This window comes from Danio rerio, chromosome 12, assembly GCF_052040795.2.
Source record: "Danio rerio strain M-AB ecotype USA chromosome 12, GRCz13ab, whole genome shotgun sequence".
NCBI lineage: Eukaryota > Metazoa > Chordata > Actinopteri > Cypriniformes > Danionidae > Danio > Danio rerio.
Window position 1 is genome coordinate 45,113,830 of NC_141032.1, and position 21,518 is coordinate 45,135,347.

Sequence of the window (21,518 nt, forward strand, 5' to 3'; positions counted from 1 at the left end):
AATAATAATAATAATAATAATATCTTATGATCACTTTTAAATTAAATAATATGATAGAACATGAAATATTTATTAATAACATATTTTAAATAATAATGAACCTATATTTGTAATATTTTAAATGCAATAATAATATTTGGGATACATCTATATTATTTTATTTTAATTAAATGATACCTTTATATAATAATTAATAATAATAATAATAATAATAATAATAATAATAATAACAATAATATTATTAATAATAATAATACAACCAATAATAATAATAATAATAATAATAATAATAATAATAATACAACCAATAATAATAATAATATTACAACCAATAATAATAATAATAATAATAATAATAAAAATACAACCAACAACAACAATAATAATAATAATATAGTTATTATAATTTAAAATGTTATTATGAAAGCTATTATTTGTTCATACAGAAAAGTTCTGCATATTTTCTGCAAATACACTAGGTCATCAAGTTATGCTATGAATTCATAAATTTGCATATTTTAGGTAACACGTTAGCATGCTCGTCAGATTACAGCCCTATAGCCACATCCCCAGCTAAATTGTTCTCCCTTGTTAAAACACGTTCCTGCCCGTCACTTCCTAGTGGAGTGTTGAACTTGGCCTCTCCGGGCCGCCATAGACCATGTCTGCTTTCTCCAATTTCCATCATCCGCTTGAGTGCATTTCGCACGTATATCATTAGCTGACGAACACAGGCTGTGTAATTCACTCCTTTATGCTTCCCATTCAACACATGTTCCCTCTCTATATTCACGCAGAATGTATGCAAATGCTCCGCGGCGGAGAGGGGAGAGTCTGGCAGCCCTTTTCTCTGGGATGGCGGGGCGAAGGGGGGGAGCATTGCGAATTCCGAGGCAATGCGTGGTGATCTCAGGCCACAGCTGCCAGACTGCCCCTCTCGTGGGCCCGCTTTCGCCTCGCACACGGACGCACACACGCTCGCGTGCACGCAGACCCTTCCTTCTGCTCACCTACACAAAGTAAATTTGTTTACTGTAATTTTTGGTGAATGATTTGCTATAATTGGTTGCGCTGATGAAGGTCAGTCCCTATGAGGAGTCGTGTCTGTCTTTGGAGACTTGATCCTCTTTCAAACGCTCTGCCTGCAATTAAGAAAAGCAAATGTCATTCCCAAGCCTCAGAAATGAAAATTTGTATGAACTTATTAGCATGAAGTCAACAGCTCTAGTTAAGGGCAAGCTCCCTCTCTCCTTCTGTGTGTGTGTGTGTGTGTGTGTGTGTGTGTGTGTGTGTGTGTGTGTGTGTGTGTGTGTGTGTGAGTGAGCTCAGGGCTTCAGGGAGCTGAGAGGAATGAGTAAATATAACCTCCACTAGTCCAACATTAAGGCAAACAAAGAGAGCTGCCTTGTCTGGGCTGTTCTACACAACAATACCTAATGTTGATTAACTAGGGCCACTAGAACAGCAGAGAAGCAGGAGGAGAGAAAGACCTGCACACATAAGGGCTTAACCCTGCAGGTTTACCTCATGTAACGGTCATAAATATATCATTTATTGCGTTATTAGAGGAGCTTAATAGGTATTTGAACAAATCCCTTACCCTAAGTATTAAATTTGGGCACATAGCCTGTCCTAGAGTGGCATGTTACTTCAGCCAAAGTATTACGAAGCCAAAAGACTGTCATAGTTTTAGGTTGAAAGAACATCATGAGTGTTTGGGGTCTCCTTTAGCTAATAATTATTGAATTATTAGTAGTGGTGGGTTGTTATAAGACTCTTATCGGGCGATAAAAAATAAATATCTATCCTCAAAGTTGAGTTGGGAGCTGGGTCTATTCTATGCAAGCTATTATGACTTTCACCTTGATATTTTAGCGCGGATGTATCTGACAGGTAAGCCGTCAGACAAAAAAAGTGCCCTTCTGAATCAAATCAGCAGGATGCCCTTCTGGATCTTTCACTTACTTCGAAGATACTACTGACTTTGCTTACATGGACATCTGTAGTCTAGTTATTTACCTTAATAGACAATAATATAATTGATGTGTTTACGTGAAGTGCTTTCATGTAAGAGTTTCCTGTAATTTTGGGTGACTTTAACGGCAGCTTTACATTCACTCATGAATATTTCATTCATGCCCCCGTGACAAACTGGGGTATTAGACGCAAATAGGGAGTATAAGGACTGGTGAGAGTGTTATGGAATTTAATAACGCATGCCAAATGGACAGAAAAAACCTTTGTGTGTGTGTGTGCGGTCCATTACTGACTGCTGTGGATCTTGTCGGAAAATATGGCCAAAAGTCCTACATGACGATAATAGTTTGATTGCGGTGTTTACTTCAATAATTCCACTAATATCTGCATACTCCATGTCTTAATTCCATTTCTGTTTAGTTCAGTTATGAATTAGTCGGATTAAGGTGATCAAAAATTGCTGTTTGGAGCTTATGTAGGCCTAGGGTCCGTTCTTCGTACCTCGCTTAAATGATCTAAGATTATTTGGCAGATCCCGGATCTTTTAATCTTGATAACTGATCTTTGTCTAATTTGGTTCTTCAAACGAGTCCGCGAATCAGATTAGAATGTCTGGATAAACTGATCTGAGATCGCTGCGTGTGTTGTAAAGGACAGATCTATCGATCCTCGAAATCATGATCAGCAATGCAACGATTGGCTGACGGCACAGCAGCGTAATGACATCATCTGATTAATATTCAATTATCCATGTGAGCAAAATTACATCAAATTAGCAGTAAACGGCTTGTTAAATATGTCACGCAAGAACTTTCCACATTTGTTGTGAGCTGCAGGCTTTCCACTTTCATGTGTCAAGTGTATTCATCATGTATTTCAATGCAAATCAATGTATTTAGTTCTTCATTTAGAAAAGATTTTCTTTATTATATAGCCGTTTTTTAATCGGTGTAAAGAATAACTGGTTGTTTACAAAAGCATTTTCATATTGGTAAAGGCGTCTGCAACTTTTGTGAAGCATCAAATCACTGGCATATTAACTATCAAAACATGTTTATGATTGCTGAAATTATTGCTTTAAAAAAGTCACATATTGTGCATTTCTATCATACACAATTTGTACTAAAGTGATCTAAAAAGTTCATATTAATAAGTTTTCTCTTTGCACCAGGTGGCAGTCTTTGTACTTTCATTTCGAGGGTGCAGATTGCATACGTTTTATTAAAATGTATAACTTAATTTATTTTATTAATGACTATAACTTTATATATATAGTTAAAAAGTATGTACCATTTTCCCAAGTGTATATAACTACTACTGTAAGAAAATATCAGAATTCGGAACATACTTTCTGTATTATCTTTGCTTGATCTGAGCCGATCTAATCCTGTTTATATGAATTGAACCTGCTCCCGATCAGGTTTGACCTAGCAGAACTGTTGCCATGACAACAACTCTCGGATCAGCTATGAAGAACGAAACGATCCTGGATCGTGTCAAATCGTCAATATCCAAATCCAGCTAACTGAGTAATCCACGTACGAAGAACGGACCCCTACAGTTCAAAATTCCTGTTTAACTGAATGAACAGTTAGTAAACACAAGTACATCTTATTGAAAATCATTTATTTTAATCACCAATTATCGTAGTAGAACAGTTTCTCAAGCAGTTTGTGATGCATTTTGGAAACAGGAGATGAGCCCCTGGTCTAATGCGCCACCTGGCTTGAGAAGCCCATTCTCAATTACTTATTATTTGGGTAGCACACATTCTGAATGCCATTTTAATCTAGATTAATCTAGATTAATTCTGAGATTTCAGTGAGATTGATCTAGATTAAAAAAAATAATCTATGCCCACCGATAACTATCAGTAACTCATTGATCGTTTATTATTATTATTATTGACAATTTTAATACCATAATCCTTAACAATATTAAACCACACCGGGCTTTTAAAATAATAAAAAAAGACTACAAATAAGTCAATAAGACTTTGTCATTAAAACCATTAAACAAAACTGTTAGAGTGGCATTAGTGTTGTCATAAGTGTATTGAATAGTTCTTAGTGATAAAATGATGTCAGAGTCTGTGGGCTGATGAAAATGATGTCAGACATTTTTAATGGAGGGTAAAGATTCTAAGCTGAGAGGGTTTCCAAAGAGGCCAACCATCTTCCGTGCATTATTAATAACCTCTCTGAGACCTTAAAATCTAAAAGCACAATGGCATTGTTTTTTACTCCAGAAAAGGAACGAAAGGGTGTGGGGAGGGAAAGTCGTAAAATAAAATGAAAACAGCTCAAGGTGAAGGGCTACTGTTGCGGTTGAATTGTTGGACAGTATTAGCTGCGTGTTGCTGTATCTGCGCTCTCTTTGCACGAGAGTTCGTATTTAAAAAGGTGCTTTGGAGGGGGTGGTGGAACAGAGTCAACAGAGTGAAGAGGAAAAGCTGATCAAAGCACACAGCGCTAAGATGTTAACGGGGGGTTGAGTCGCCCTGGGCCTCCGACCGCTTACAACTGTGATAGCACCTCTCTACTCTATAGAAGTAGAGGGGGGTACGATAATGTATGCTAATGAGCCATTGGCTAACTTCACGACAAAGGCGGGGTCAGAAACATGACCTCATTCTCTCATTCAAGAACACGTGTGCGTCACCATTAGCATGATAGCCATTCAAACCCAAACCTTAATCGTACAAATCCCATCTAAAATAAGCTTTTTAAAACCCTAAAAAGCCAAAAGTGCTCATTATGAAAAGATGACAGAAACTACAGGAGGTTAAGGGGTTGGAGACAGGAAAATGTTGGAAGTTTTTCAACCAAAGGCAAAGTTTGCGAATAAAAAGGCTTGACCTAATTAGTGGATGCCTGAAAAATCTTGCGATTTTGTGCTTGTGCCATCCCTGCTTTGCACCACGACCTTTTGATTGACTGATCTCAGATCTGTGAAAGGCAGACAGATAAATCGACGGTCCTAGCATGCACGATGCTTAATCATCAGTAACGTACGACGGTTTATCTGCTGGAAGGCCACTAGCTGCATCAGTCAATGTTTTCTTTTCCTTCTCATTGTGTTAGCAAACGCTTTAATGGCTGATTTCTGGTGTACACCGCAGGTCTTTTGTCTTTAAGTGGCCCAAATCATTCACGCTTTGTTTACTTCAGGGTTCTATTATCCTCAGAGTGAGAGTGATCTGCATGTGGCTAGCGCGTGTCTATACTAAAACGGGATCCTGATAGTTGTGTTTTTTGTCCTGTTATAAGCAGCTACCCCGTGCATAAAGGCGATCAGCCCGAGTGAAGGCTGGACCACAGGAGGAGCCACGGTCATCATCATTGGCGACAACTTCTTCGATGGACTGCAGGTCGTGTTTGGCACCATGCTAGTATGGAGTGAGGTAAGACTTTGGCGTAAAACACGAGATAATTCATTTTGCTATGCGCAAGATATTGGCCTGGCCGTTTGTTTCCGTAACAGCCTTCTAATGAACTTCATTAGATTCTATAAAAAGTGATTACGTGAAAACTGTGATTATACACAGTTTATGAAGCCCTGCTTCTACGGATTTAATGCAATTACGCCGCCGTCCATTTATTGTCTCTTTACATTTACTTTTTGTTCATTTCACGCCACATAAACATATAAATAAGAGTGAACTAAAGGGATGCCGAAGCTGCGTCGTAATTAGTTCGGAGCTAATAAAGACTTCAGGTTAGTGTGTTCCTTTATGAGTTGATAAAGCTGTCTGGCATATATTTGCCGGTTGGAGCCTCAACGAGCCAATCAGCGTTTGTTTATTCGATTTTATTTTATTATTTTTCTTTTCCTAGTTTAATCACACGAGCAGATAAGGAGTTAGATAAACAAACTGCATGCTAAACAGCCCCACAATAAGTCCACAGAGGCCTCCGCTGCGTTCCTTGCCGAACCGTGAGGTCTTGCAAAACAATTGAACAATTAGGGGTGAAATATCTCAGAGGGGGAAAAGCAGAGCGAGGGAAAGCAAGGAAAACAGTGAAGGAAAGACATATGGAGATGATTTTCGCAGGACTCCTGCCCCTTGGCCTTTCCTGGGCTCAGTGAAATCCAAGGTCTATTTGCTGACGTTAACTCTGAAGCGGAGAGGGGGAAACAAAGAAGGTTTGCAGGTTCGGTTAGGAATGGCCTCTGTTTGACAGGTTATTTTACCAGTTGGGCAATTGCAGATATGCAACAACTCTAAGCAAGCTTGTCCACAGTCTTTATAAGTTGGTAAGTTCCCAATTCTGAGACTTAAGTCAGTTCAAATTATCCATGAACAAGACACATGGAAATCCCCCACTTGGGCGTTAGTTTCTACCTGAAAGGCTGCAATTTCTTTGCCAGGTGTTGAAATGCATGCAACATTTGGTGCAGTTTGCAAGGTCCTAACCAAGTTTATCCATTCTCTCCTATAGCTCATTACACCCCATGCCATCCGAGTGCAGACCCCTCCGAGACACATCCCGGGCGTTGTAGAAGTCACCCTGTCCTACAAGTCTAAGCAATTCTGCAAAGGTGCACCGGGCCGATTTGTGTACACAGGTGAGTTGCAATTGGATCAGTTGAACTGTGCGCAGCTTCCATCCATTCAAGTGTTTGGCTCCATCCTTAAGTACTGAACCCCGACCAGTGTGAGATGCATGCCTCTGTAACCCTATATCTCCTCCATCTAAGGCAGGGCAATGGAGTTGGGGGCAGCTGCCAACTCCAGTTAATCTCAAACCTTGACAACACATTTTAGACTCCTGCACTCAGTCCTCTTCTGTGCACAAAAACACTAGTGCTTCTTGTCGCCCAAGTTACTCATGTGTGCATATGTATGTGTGACCAGCATTGTGGATCTCGGACTAATCTTTCCCTCGGTACAGCTGATACAGGAGGTTACACGGTCACACCATGTTTGACCTGGAAGCAGTGTGTCTGATCCCAAATTGAGTAGGACAATGAGATAATCATCAGGAATTACTCTTACACTCAGGAATGTCAAGGCCGGGGGAGAGAGAGGGAGAGAGAGAGAATGACATAGAGAGAGAGAGAAAGGGAGGTGAGGAAGGGGCCCCGGTCCCCCCAGGCAGCTGTTCCCCATCTCAGTCCGACCGAGGCTGCGGGCCGATTTTCCCTCCCACATTTAACCCTCTCAGCAGGGGCAGGGCAGAGGCCAACGAGCCCCTGCGATAATGAAACCCGAGAACACGGTGCCGGCTAATACCAGACCTGCTCAGACATTAATGTCTGCCATCGTTAAAGCCGCAGAGACTCAGGGACGAAACATGTGCTAATGCTAATAAGCACAAAACAGGGAGTCGGTGTCAAATTCAGCACACATTATGATGTTTTGACGAACATATGTGTCATCAGCTCTAACAAAAACTGACCGTGATGACTACGTTTCAGACCAAAGTCAATCTTGGGCTGTGTCCGAAACTAAAACAGCTGCTTTGCTGGCCAGTCAGTCGATATCTTAACATGCAGCTTTCTTTATTGATGACATTTATTTAGAAAAACAACAGGCCTCCAAAATAAGTGTTTGATTTAGATGATTTAGATTTGAATCTGTTTAAAGTTGAATTTGAATTTATTGAATGGGATAGCCCCTTGAGATGAATCATCTCATTTTCGAGGGGGTCCCTAAAAAGTTCATAAATCAAACAGAGTACAACACATCTTAACGTACATACACTTGACATTACAATCAAACAATCAAACAAGCAGCACACTCCACCTCAAACACTTCCCACAATCTAAAGCCTAAATAAGCAAAAACATATAATCAAAAGTACAAACAATTTGATATACAAATAAATAATAAACATTTAATTTGGAGACAATATTAATAACATTCGTTAGTTGTTTCCAGAAGGAAAATAAATTAGCTTTGAAAACATGAAGTGATTTAATGGGGTATATGCCGAAGCATGCTAATAGGACTTTTAATTTGCCAGTAACCTGGGTTAAGCGCTTCTGGCGAATTAAATGCCAATGCAAAATCCGGTGCGTTTAAGGTCTGTTTTCTTTAAAAATCAGCGATCTCCACTAGCTGAGTGATATCCGATTTAAAGTGGGTCTCAGATTGTACAAGAAGCACTGCATTAAATTACATTTCCCCCGCCATGTCTTTATTATATGAGCATTTATTTTACCCCAGTATATTCAATGTAGCTTCTGCGTTAGCCTGCCGATTCTGACGGGCGCGTGCGAGTAAACAGCTTTTTGTCTCGTTTTACGCTTGAGCAACTAAATAAATGCTAAAGTTTATTTAACTGAATGTATTTTAATGACATTACAACATCGATGCTGTATAAGGAACCGTATAAAATGGTAAAAAGTTCACAATAACAGGTCACCGGAAGTGTATCAGCATGGGAACTGCACTAGCTTGGCATATACCCTATTGATCTAAAAAAGGAAGGGAGATTGTTCCAGTCGGAAGGAGCTTTGTATCGAAAGGACCTAAATAAAAAAACTAAATAAAAAAAAATTATTCTGTTGCATAAGACAAATCGAATATGATGAGGTAAATGGAACAAAAAGCTGCTTTAAATAAGAAGGGAAATTAAAGTAAACACATTTAAAAAGAAACAAATACCAATGATACTGTCTGCTGAACTTAGGTTAAAGCAAAGAGTTCTAAAGAGTTCATCAAATAGTTAACAAATCACTTACAAATTAAACAAAATTAATACATAAAATAAATTCATTTGATTCAGATTTAAGATGTTAATTTTAAATAACAAAAAAAATTTATGCAAAATAAAAGAAATTTACAAAAAAAAATAAAAAATCTGAATTTATTAGTTTATTATTTCCTCTAAGTAGACGCAATGGAAGACTTAAACAGTATATAGAGTATACAAAAACACTAATACTGTGTAATTATATTTCCTACTGAACATTTACTGGAGGCCGTTATAGAAGACAAACCAGCGTCTGTCACCCCCACCTTCCCCTGTCTCCATGAGATGTTTGTTGTTTGTTTTCCCTCACTGATCTTTGTTCTTGCTCATCAGTAAGGAGATATAATTACTGGCAGAGATTTTGAGGACTTAGTTAATTATCCCCTTGAATTAAAGAAGGGAAGTCACAAACTACACGCCCCATCCCTCTCATCTTCTGAACTCCAATCCCCATAATGCCTCACCTCCCTCTCTCTCAGGTCACAAATGACAGGCAAATCAGAACACACACACACACAGCATTGGATTCAGGCTATTATAAGGCTTTATCAAACTGGTTGACATTTTAAAGTCAATTAAATTTCCCTTCAAAGCATATTTATTAATGCATGTTCCTAAATATGCAACCATATCATACAGTAGCAGCTCTTGTAATTATCGTAATTATGATTATATTATTAAAACAAAGCTTAGATTTTGTCTGTTTTTTTTCCTCTTAACCTATTTTCAGTACTTAAACTCTTGTAAGTTGCTATTGATTGAAACAAATTGCTTGAGTTTATGCCTGTAATTAGTTCATAAACAGCTGCTTTGAACTGCAAATGCTAAAAGCCTTTCCTAGTTATGGCTCTGCATGTGTGTATCCGCTAAATTGTGTGGCTGGATATTTGATGGTTTCATTTCAAAATGTATAAACAGTGATCTTGCATAAGAGTTGTAAGCATTTATTCTGACCACCCTCTTGCTTGTGAATCAGGCACACCCTTGCGCTCATCTAATACATCCTGACCAATTAAATACAGTGCTGTGGTATCTATTACAGGGGTGTAAAGCAATCTGATCATTACATGTATAAAGTAGCCATATATTGAGTGATATATTACTGTGATCTTTAAAATGTAGTGATTTTATAAATGCACATTAAGCTTATTGCTAAATATATCAATTAAATACTATTTTCAGTAAGGATATGTGTGACCATGGACCAAAAATATAGTCTGATGTTGCATGTGTACATTTTTGCCAATACCCAAAAATACATTGTATTGTTAAAATGATTTGTTTTGGTTTTATGACAAAAATCATTAAGATATTAAGTAAGTATCATGTTCTATTAAGATATTTTGTACATTCCCTACAGTAAGTATAACAAAATGTAATTTTAATAAGAAATATGTATTGCTAAGAACTTAATTTTGCTCATTTTAAAGTTGATTTTCTCAAAATTGTATTATTTTAAACCCTCAGATTTTAAATTTTCCTATATTTTCCAAATATTATACTATCCTAGCAAACCATACGTCAATGGAAGGTGAATTTATTCAGTTTCAGATTACGTAAAAATGCCTTATGACTGGTTTTGTGGTCCAGGGTTACACATTTAACACACAAATCCTTTAGTGATAGTGTTTATTTAGAAAAACAACAGGCCTCTAAAATAAGAGTTTTGTGGTTTAGATTTGAATCAATTTAAAGTTTTATAGGGTTTATCAAATAGTTAATAAATCACATATAAATTAATCTTTTTTTTTTTTTTTCAAGCAATCATTGAATTAAATTCACTGGACTGTGACAAGTATGTGACTGTGGCTATTTACTATAATTAACACTTTATTAAGAGTTTCAGAGCTTGGCATTCTTATGACTTTAAATCTTTAATTAAGATTTGACATTTTAATTTTAAATAAAAAAATAAACACAAAATTGAAGAAAAAATTATTTAAATAAAAAAATAACTAAATCTGAATTTAATACAGTGTATTATTTCCCTTAAGTAGATACAATGAAAGCAATAAACAGTTTATACAGAGTGTATATAAAGACGCTAATACTGTGTAATTATATTTCCTACTGAACGTTTACTGGAGGCCGTTATAGAAGATTATGTGGCATATGTATATTTTTGGCAATATCCAAAAATACATTGTATGGTTAAAATGATTTAAATTGGTTTTATGACAAAAATCATTAAGATAATGAGTAAAGATCATGTTTCATAAAGATATTTTGTAAATTACCTACTGTAAATATAACAAAATGTTATTTTAATAAGCAATATGTATTGCTAAGAACTTAATTTTGGCCATTTTAAAGTTGGTTTTCTCAAAATTTTATTATTTTAAACCCTCATATTCTAGATTTTCCTATCCTAGCAAACCCTTCGTCAATGGAAGGTGTTTTTATTTAGTTTCAGATGATGTAAAATGCCTTATGACTGGTTTTGTGGTCCAGGGTCACACATTTAACACACAAACACAACATTTATCAATGCAATAAAAGAGAAACAAATCACTAATGAATTAATTGATATAATATTTACATTTGCTACATTTATATAAATGAGGTGGCATCGCCTGACAGCAAGAAGGTCGCTGGTTTGAATCCCGACTGGGCTAGTTGGCAGTTGTGGAGTTTGCATGTTTTCACAGTGCTGGCGTTGGTTTCCTCCGGGTGCTTAGGCTTTCCCTACAGTCCAAAGACATGGGCTTTGGGTGAATTGGATTAACTAAATTGGCCGTAGCGTATGAGTGATTCCCAGTATTGGCTGGAAGGGCATCTGTTGGTTAAAACATATGCTTGAATAGTTGGCGGTTCCGTCTGCTGTGGCGAACTCTGATAAATCAGAGAGTAAGCAGAAGGAAAATGAATGAATATTTGTAGAAACAAAATCACACTCGAGTGTCAAAAAAAATATGTTCCAACTCCCAATGGTCCTAAATATAGTTCATCTTCTCTTGAACGAAATGTAATTCCTTGTAATTTATTCCGAACGGTCTTGATGGGTTTTGTGAGACTCACCAAAAAGCCCTGTGATGGTGTCAGCACTGAAGGTGTTGTAAAAGGTCCTTCATGTTCGCTCAGATGTGGCGGCAATCGCCTGTCAGAGTGCCGTGCTACTTTAAGAGTCGATAATTCTCCTCCATCACGGCCAACACAAGCCGCCTGTCTCAGAGGTCAATGCTCTTTAAACAAATTACTCTGCTCAGACTCTGAAAGCGGCTCCTAATGTCCTCCGGTACTCTCCAACGCCTCTCGCTTTGACACAGCTAAACAGCAGTGAAATTAAACACGCCGCAGAGATCCACCAAGACCTGGGGACATTAAAAAGGGCCTGTGATGGGATGTCGGCATCCAGTAAGGTTACGCAAACACGCGAGAGGGTCTCGATAGTTTATGAGCTGCCAGAACTGGGCCTAAAACAATGTGTTATTCAATAGCCATCCATTAACACTCGGATCTACCATGTGTGTGAGGCTATTTACAGCTTGAGGCTCTCAGCGTCTTCATTTAAAAGGAAACACTGCAGTGGTTTATTGAGTCTGCATCCCTTTGTATTCTTCAAAGAACTGTGTGTTCTGTTATTTTTCCAGCTTTAACCTTGTATGTTTGTACGATCGCGTCTTTTGTTAACACAAGGCCACCGCTGCGCCATCTGATACCTGTATTGGTTATCCATTGATCAGGTCTGGCATGGAACAGCTTGTCAGAAGGGTCCATAAAAAAGGGGGAGAAAAAAATCAAAGCAGGACGGCAGTGTTTGTCCCTTTGCCAATAGCTCTCAACTCACAAATGCTCTCTTTAGCTGATCAGGCTATTTTAAAAAGCCCATCCAGATGTTCCCCTTTAAATTCCTCATGAAATGGCTTGATGATGAGTGCAGTTTTGTTAATGTGATCATGCGCTGATAGAAATCAACATTTTTGTATTATAAAAATGCTCTTTTTTTAAATTCTTTAAATGTCCATTAGCTGTGTCACTGCTTTCCCGGAGGATTGATCTATAAGTACCTTTAATTATAAGCAGGAACATCCCTATCAACGAATTGGAATGGCAAGCTGTGCATGGGAATACTTTTCATCCCTTTCTACGACCCAAATTTGGAGGCAGCAATGATCTCCTTTGGCTCCTAACAAGGGGAAAGTGAGAGATATAAATTAAGATCTATATGTATGTGAGCACTCCGGCCCTAATAGACGCTTTAACGGAGGCAGGCCTCCAGAGCACTTTTACAAACGATTCCCAACAATGACACCAGCCATAAATAAAGCTCAACGTCGGGCTCTAATTGCATCAAAGCTATTGCTTTCTATTTAGGCATGGTCACTGGTGACCACGGCCTTAACGCTCCACTGGAGGCCGGGGAGAGGGAGGAATAGAGACGTACGGCAGGAGCTATCACCCTTCCAGACTATTTGTCCTAATCAGTGACACCCATTTACCAGAATTGGTGAAAATGAACTATACTTCATACAGAAATCGTACACTTACCGGCCTTCATTTGTCAAGGCACATTCGAGGGCCAGTAAACTTTTCCTTTCGTCCGATGGGATTGTAGACATGCATCAAAATGTTAAAAAATGATTTGCGAGGGAGGCCCGTCACACATTTATCAGCACTCGGGAACATTATTTGCTAATTTCCAAACCTGCGGCGTGACAGGGTGCTTCATCTTTTAACCCGCCGCGACCACTCTGGACTCTCTCCGTTATTAGTACGAGTCAAGCATTTTTTTTTTGGTTCCTATTCCTCGCATTTTTCCTCTCAATCTCAAGACCCCTCCCTGCTTTTTTGGCCACTTCTAACGAGACTCATTTGTCTATCACGCTAGTGACAACTTCGCCCCATTCAGCTCCCCGAGACTTTGACCACAGCATGCTCTCAAGGCTCTCCAAGGGCTCCAAGCTCCCGGCCTGTTGATTGGCCGGCGGCCCTGATAAATCACAAAGTTTCCTTGTCAAGGTGAAGGTATCGACTCAACTGCGCTGAAACTGACAAAACGCACAGAGGAGGAGACGGTCATTTATCATAGCACAAAAGGACAAAGGGGTCATCTCGCCCCTTCACTCACTTGGCCCGCTGCTACGTTAAAGATGCCCATCTAGATCCTGGCACGCATGCACTGGAACCAAACGCAGGTCTTCATTAGACTAATTACTGACATTTAGAGGCAATTAACCTCTGACGCAAGTGTTTAAAATTGTAAAGAGTGGATTTTTCCCCCCTGTTCATCTCCCTTCAGTACTTCCGCTCTTGTCTACTTCAAAAGAGCCGTCCACTTGTCGAGGAAGTCCATTACTGGGACAATCTTCTAGTGGGGTCTTTGTAAGCAGATGGGGAGGGGGGCGGTTAGAAACAGGAAAGATGGTAAACAAATCTAAACGCTGGCACATGAAACAGCATATCAGCGAATTATCAGCAAGCCGTTTGCACTGGGCTATCTGTCCATCAGACACTCGTCCCCACCCACTGCCTTTGGCCTCGCCGAGCACGAGCCGTATCTGATAGGACAGCAGACACACACATATGCAAACACACACACACACACACACACTCGGTAGCAGAAGTAATCAGTAGCAGGAAGGAAATGTAAACATAGGTGTTTGAACGCAGTCCAGGAGTTGTTTTCCTCTATTCGTCTCCATTATGTTCACTACATTGAGTTCAACAAGCTGTCTTACACGACTGCTCGAAAAAGCTTGTAATAGAGCGAATCCATTCATTTTTAAATGCAGTTCGTTTTCTGAACTCATTCATGAATTAAAAAGGAACCAAAGACATTTGTCCGCGGTTATAACGTTCGACATTATATATGTTATTTGATACTTACTTCAATGGGAATGCCTATGGAGAATGCGAATGGAGAAAAACCCTTGGCCACTCTCCACTGCACTCTTGTCTAATGATACAAGTGTACTGGGGAACTGCTCGCTAATAACTAGAACCAAGAAATGAGTCCTTCTCAGCAGATGAGAATTTTTCTTCTCAGACAGTTCTTTGAGAAATATTATTACTTCAGAGAGGAGCGCGCCATTATTGTGAGCAATGTCACACCATTGGGGATTGTGGTGATATTTTAACGCAATATTGTGACAAGCTACAACTCTATAATAAGCAGCGGTCCAAAAAAGATTCAGTCAACCTCTGCATGTGCTGGAAGGGTCGAATGAACCCTCTCTCCTTAAAGAGAGTTGCACTGGGGTGATTTGGGTATAATTGGCCCTGCTGGTTGCTATTTTGGATCGGTCCATTTTTTTTTTTTTTTTTTACCTCTGGCAGCTTTAAATAGGTTTGTCCTCACTAAGTCAGAGAAATTAGTCATGCTCCAGTAGCTAGCACCCGTCCTGATGGATGGGGTGCTCGATGGTTCCCGAACATCTTCCCTTTTGCAGCCCTTTGACCTAAACCTAACCCGTTTGTGCCACATTCATCGCCAAATTTATTTATAGATTAATGAGAGAAGTATTGACCGGCAGAGGAAAACACAACTCATCTCAAGTGAGGACGAAATGCAGCAATAATTTAACGCTCATCGATTTTTTTTGCCTACCTTCATCCATGTATTGATCTTCATTTTACAATATTAATTTGCGTCTGCGATCGTCCCAATTCGATTTGATATCGGCAAGCACTTAAAGCGATGCATCTGAGTCAGATCCTTCGGAGGCGAGTCACGCGGATGAAGAATGCTGACAAAAAGAGGAGAAAAAGAGAAACGGAGAGGGGCGGGGGTCTTTTTTAACCTTCCTTGTTACAGGAATAGACTTGAAACGTAATTTCTGTCAGGGAAATAAAATATGAACGGCCTAGATGGTGAGACCGGGCTTCTCTTGTCCTGTCGACACTTTATCGGTGGCTTGAGCGGCCCCCCTTCTCTCTCTCTTTCTCATCATCATGCCTGTATCGGTTCAAAGTTCATGAAATTTCTATGAGCATTGATCTGCCTCCATTGATTTTTTTTCTCCCACACTCTTTTTTTTTTTCACGCCGCAGATCTTTGAAATTTTAATTTCCGGAGTATCTGAATTTCTCGGAGATGAAATAGCTTCCTCGGAGACAGCTGGCAATAAAATGAAGAAGTTAGCACCACGTCGAAGAGCTCCGGCTCTCTCTGTTCTCCGAATCCCACACTTTTCCCCCCTTTTCTTCTCTAGTTTTCACTTTTTCTTGCTCAAATCAGGCTTGAAATTCAAAGCACTGTAATAGTACAAAACTAGTCAGCCATCAGCTAATTTCTCCTAGTTTAGGTGTCCATTCAACATTCTTTTCTTCTTTAATCCTGAGAATCAGCAGTGTTAGCACCTATCTAACCCATCAAAGAAACACAGTCAGTGATTTAAAGTTTAGCCCAGCACATTTTTTAAATATAAAAAAATGTATATCGTTAAATATTTCTCTACAGGGTTCATAAACACTTTTACTACAAAATTCCATGACTTTTCCAGAACTTTCAAGTCAATTTTCATGACCTAATATTTCATGTAATGTCTACATACGTGGTAATTCAGAAGAAACGTTTACATTTATTACAGCATATCATAATACACGCAATCGTTTCTATTTTTTATCTTCATGTAAAATAGATGATGCTTACACAGCACTAATAATGTGAGACCATGTTTTTGGCCAAGAAAAGAAAAAGTAGTAAAAACAATAACCTCCATTCCAGTATATACAGATATTTGTCAAACAAATTTTAGATAATGTTAATAGTTTGTTAAACTAGTAATAGTAGGTAAAACTACTTCTATTATATAGTCGCGACCACACTGCACTTTTCACTCCATAGACTTCCATTCATAGGCATGCGAATGCGGCAAACCAGAAACGCAAGCACATGTTTTACATTACACTGCAAGCTTGATGAAATTTCACCTGTGAAATTACATCAGTGGATTGTGTTAGACCAATAGAAGATAATTTAAAATAAGAAATTTTAAATATGGAGCAATCGCTCACTTTTATTAATGTCTAATCATATTGTTTAACCCCGCCCCTTTTCGCTGAGCCGTATGACAGAACTTTGCAAACATAGCTCTAGTGTGACCGCAGCTTAAGTCGCTTTGAACAAAAATGTGTGCTAAATGACTAAATATAAATGTAATTTCCATGACTTTTCCAAAACCTTGTGGGCTTTACTATTTTTCCAAAACTTTTCCAGGCCTGAAAAATACCATGTCAAAATTTCATGATTTTTCTAGGTTTTCCATAACTGTCTAAACCCTGTCTCTAGTAAAACGCATCTACACTGTAAAATATTAATGTCAAAAAGTCAATACAACAAATATTTGTTTCTTTAACTTATTTTAATAATCAGGTTTCAACTCATTTTAATTAAGTTTAATTTAATATTTTAGTCAGTTTGGTTGATGATGTTGAGATGACAAGAATTTTTTATTTGATTTAACTACAACATTTAAGGCAGCAAGACTTCTGTTACAGTCCATGGGTCTTAATGACAGCAAATAGCATCTCTCTCTCTCTCTCTCGTTAACAGAAAAAGTCCCTTCTCTCAGATTATATTTCAAGCCTGTTCTGAGAAATTCACATTTTAAAAGGTAGTCTGTTTTTAATCAAGAAAATTTACTGAATTATTACCACGTCTCTTGGTTGTGCAGTTGCAGGAAGATGATCATAATTGCAATGAAAATTGACCTCATTTAGAGTGAAATCCAGCAGCTGTGCTGGAACAAATGAATGTTTTCCTGTTTTTATTATGCCGCATTAAACTCAAAAACTCTCTTTGCCCTTTGAAGCTTTCCCTCTTTCATTTTTTTTCTTTCTTACATGTCTATAGCTCAGTTGTGGAACAATAGGCGATCCTTGTTAAAAGACATTTCCTTTCTACGCTTTTATTTTCATTGAGCGTGTTAACAGCAGCCATTCCCTGTTCCCTTAAGAAACTTTGTGACAATCCAGAACTATCCAAGGCCTCTCCATTTTAAAATATCACGTGTTGCCCCTTTTCAATGTGTTTGTACAAGTAAAAAAAAAAAAAAAGTAGAAAAGTGGTTCTTGATGGTGGAGGTGGGGCAGAGATAAGCTCGCAGCAGTTAAGGATAATTAGACAAAGTAATAGAGAGCAACAGCCAGAAAGCCATTCATTATCAGAGCCAAAGATACACACTTATCACCATCATGGGATGTAATGGACGTCTGGAATGCAAGCAGTTTTATGAACCAAATCAAAGGAATTGAAGTCGAATTTGAGGTAGACCTATTATAATTGTTTTCTCTTTCATTGTCTAGTACATGTTATCCTCAAACACATTATCAATCAACAAAAACAGATGATCATTTAAATTCATCATTCATTCATTCATTTTCTTCTCGGCTTAGTCCCTTTATTAGTCCGGGGTCGCCACAGTGGAATGAACCACCAACTTATCCAGCACATTTTTAGGCAGCGGACGCCCTTCCTGCAGCAACCCATCTCTGGGAAATATAAACACACACTCAATCACACACACACTCATACACTAAAGACAATTTAGCCAAACCAATTCACCTGTACCACATGACTTTGGACTATGGGGGAAACCGGAGCACCCGGAGGAAACCCACGCGAACGCAGGGAGAACATGCAAACTCCACACAGAAATGCCAACTGAGCCGAGGCTCGAACCAGTGACCTTCCTGCTGAGGTGACAGCACTACCTACTGCGCCACTGCGTCGCATAATCATTTAAATATCTTATTACATTTAATAATACATTATTTTATGAACCAATAGTCATCGATAAATTACTCAGAACACTTACAAAACATTTTCTGACTGATTCTGCTCGGCCCTAAATTTACAGTTACCTTTTTGGGCTTCTACACACGCTTATATATCTGCAGGACCAATGTGAATGTACACTTTTAGATTTCTCCATAGTATATCAAGTAAGTTTTCCTCATTCCCTAACTTTGCCAATCCACAAAGCTGCATTTTATAGTGATTGATGACGATGGTGTCACTTCACTGTGATGCTACTATGAGACGCTTCTCTTATTGCTAAATAAAAACGTGTCACAGTTTAGTATCTGCCGCACTCTAGCGTGTCAGCTTTGAAGAATGACAATATATACAGTCTGTGAGAGCAAGGTCAAAACACTCCGTCTTGAAATATACGGAGACACACTCACACATATACACAAGAGCAGTAGACACACACAGACTCTATCTGGATGTAAAATCAAGGCTGTTTTACGTTAAGTCGCTGGCAGATTGTGCTTAACATTCTCTTTTACAAATGAGGGGTGAAAAAAAACAACTAAACATGATGACCAGCCCAAGGAGCTTTAGATTTGTCATCCATCAAACGCAAACCCTTCTGTTCATTCACTTTCCCTTCGACGGAGGCCCGAAAAGCATGCTAGCTCATTAGCAAGCACATTTCCCTTTTATATGGGCGACTCCATAATTCATAACGGTCCCGTACGAGACGTGAGCCTGATTTGATTTAACGTGCTCAGTTATGCTTGAGTGCTAAACGGCGTGCGCCCCCCCCCCCCCCTTTCTCTCCATTCCGGATGGATAGAACAAACAAACAGAAAATGGATGACAAATGAAGACGTAAGCAAAACACTCCACCACTGACATACGCCAGGCTTCCAGATACTCATGCAGTGGTGACTACAGCCATATCCAGCACACACACACACTCTCTCTCTCTCATTATCCGTGAGGTCAGTAAGCAGAATTGGGAAGAAACGGAGAGATCAATACAAATTATCCCTGAGCAAACCAGCGCTGACAGCCTGAATTGCAGCATATGTTTACCCAAAATCGGGCAATTTATCTTAATATCAGCAAAGTAATGCGGAACAGGTGAAAGGTCACCTACTCTCCCCACCTCATAATTACCCAGCTCTAAAACAGGAAAGTGCTATTGATTGGCCGAGCCCGGGGCTGGGGGGCTGGCTCAAAGGCCAGTGGGAGGGGCTTAGCCTCAGGCCTGGGCAGATAGAGAAAGAGACAGAGAATGTGCATGTTGAGAATGAATTTTATAGTTCAGTGACATGAGAGTGAAGGAGAAAGCAAGATGCTTGCAGAAGTCTGTCTGGATTTAAACTGTTATTGCTCAATCTGTTCTCCATATTTCCCAGCTGGCTCGGTAGCATTAATATTGCCACACACACACACACACCGAAACCACATCTGTTTCTCGTTCCATTCACTTTTCTGTCATTCTTATCAATTTTATCTGTTTGTAATCGCAATAGTAGTCTCATTATTTCGTTTTTACCATAGTAACCAATAACATATCATGGGTACTACAGTTATTAGTAGCATATGCCACGACACTTACGTGCACCATTTCTAAAGGATATAAATGATACCTTAAATTGAGTATTACTATTCCAAGTGACTTAGGTGAAGAAATACAATAGATTTAAGGCTGGTTTATACTTAAACATTTGCTCCGGCGAAGCCATCAAGCGGTCACATAGCCCTCACCGTGGCTGACGCCAACGCTGACCTCTCAAAAAAATGTAACTTCATGTCACAACGACACATATCGCAAGCTCTGATTGGTCGGCTTGGTAGCCAGTGTGGGCGAGACCAAGAGCCGAGAGACCATTGGAGCAAGTGTTTACAAGTGTCGAGTCCTGTGAAGTAGCTCTAGATGGAAACTTTTGTTTTGTGTTTATCTTATGATTAATGTTGTTGCACATTCACCAGTTCCTCCCTCTAAATGAGGGTGTTTTAGCTACTTGTTTTTGAAGGTAAGCTGCGTCCCAAATGGCTATACACTATGCACTAGGGCTGGGCGTTTGGCCTAAAATCTAAATCTTGATTAATTGAACATTTTAACTCGATTTTGATAATTGAACGATTTAATTAATTTATTTAACTGCCCTCTTAGTTCACTGACAAGTGTTTTATGCAGTCTAAAGGCATTTCTGGCGCAGCTTCCAATTATCGTCAATGTAGTGCAATGTAAGGCTCAGGAATGAGTCCATCTTCCTACTTGACCAGAAATCAGATGTGGCTGCAAAGTGGCCGCAGAAGTAGAAATCAGCCACAGTCTTTAACAGAGTGGGTCATATCCCAGCAGGCACACAACATCATAAGATGTTTATTAGGTTAGATTTAGGTCATGACATCAGGTGACCAAAATTCAATATCTAGCCAGCGTCTAAGGACAACGTTTTTTTGACATTCATTTTAAGTTGTGTTGGAAAGTGACCAAAATCCAACATCTGATAGATGTAATAGTGGCAACGTCCACACAACGTCAAGGTGTAACATTATTAGACGTTGATATTTGGTTGATTTTAGGTTGGATGCTGACTTTAGCCTGATATTGGGTTCTGACTTCAACCCGATTTTCACATCCAAACAAAACCCAACATCCCCACGAAGTTGAGGTATGTTGGGGTACAACATCAATATGACGTAATGTTGACGCCTGTGCCTGCATGGGGACACGTAGGGAAAAATTGTCCTGGAAAAAAATTGATTGATTACAGGTTCTGAATGTCGATTTCGATTACTTTTCGATTAATCACCCAGCCCTATTATGCACTATGTACTTATGCACTTACACACTCAACAGCATAGTATACGTATGTAGTGTTGTCCAAAATAAAACACTAATGTTTTTTTTTGCTGAGTGAAAATTCAAACCTTTTTCCTGATGACGTTTTTAATTTGTGAAATAAATGACCAAAGTACCAAATAATAATCGCCAGGAGTATAACCGCATTTACCATCGGGAGGTGGTATAATCACTCTCGTAGGAGAATTTTGCCTATACAATCCAAAATAAATAAAGTAATCAAACATCAGTGCCCGAAAGCTCCACCCCTTCCACTACGTGAGCAGTGGCCAATCAGTGTGAGAGGTGTCCA

General features: G+C 39.0%; 2 protein-coding genes across 40 annotated transcripts in view; one reads left to right on the plus strand and one right to left on the minus strand.

Moving 5' to 3' along the window:
• ebf3a (EBF transcription factor 3a) overlaps window positions 1–21,518 on the plus strand; it is a 142,074-nt gene that overhangs the window by 103,752 nt on the left and 16,804 nt on the right. For 12 of the 24 annotated variants that reach the window (XM_087275278.1, XM_087275286.1, XM_087275280.1 and 9 more), the window contains 2 exon segments: window positions 5,247–5,380; window positions 6,420–6,546. In XM_087275278.1, coding sequence (XP_087131404.1) covers window positions 5,247–5,380; window positions 6,420–6,546 — 261 coding nt within the window. 24 annotated transcript variants of the gene reach the window in all.
• LOC147834572 (uncharacterized) overlaps window positions 1–21,518 on the minus strand; it is a 274,792-nt gene that overhangs the window by 88,448 nt on the left and 164,826 nt on the right. The gene's annotated exons all lie outside the window — the stretch shown is intronic.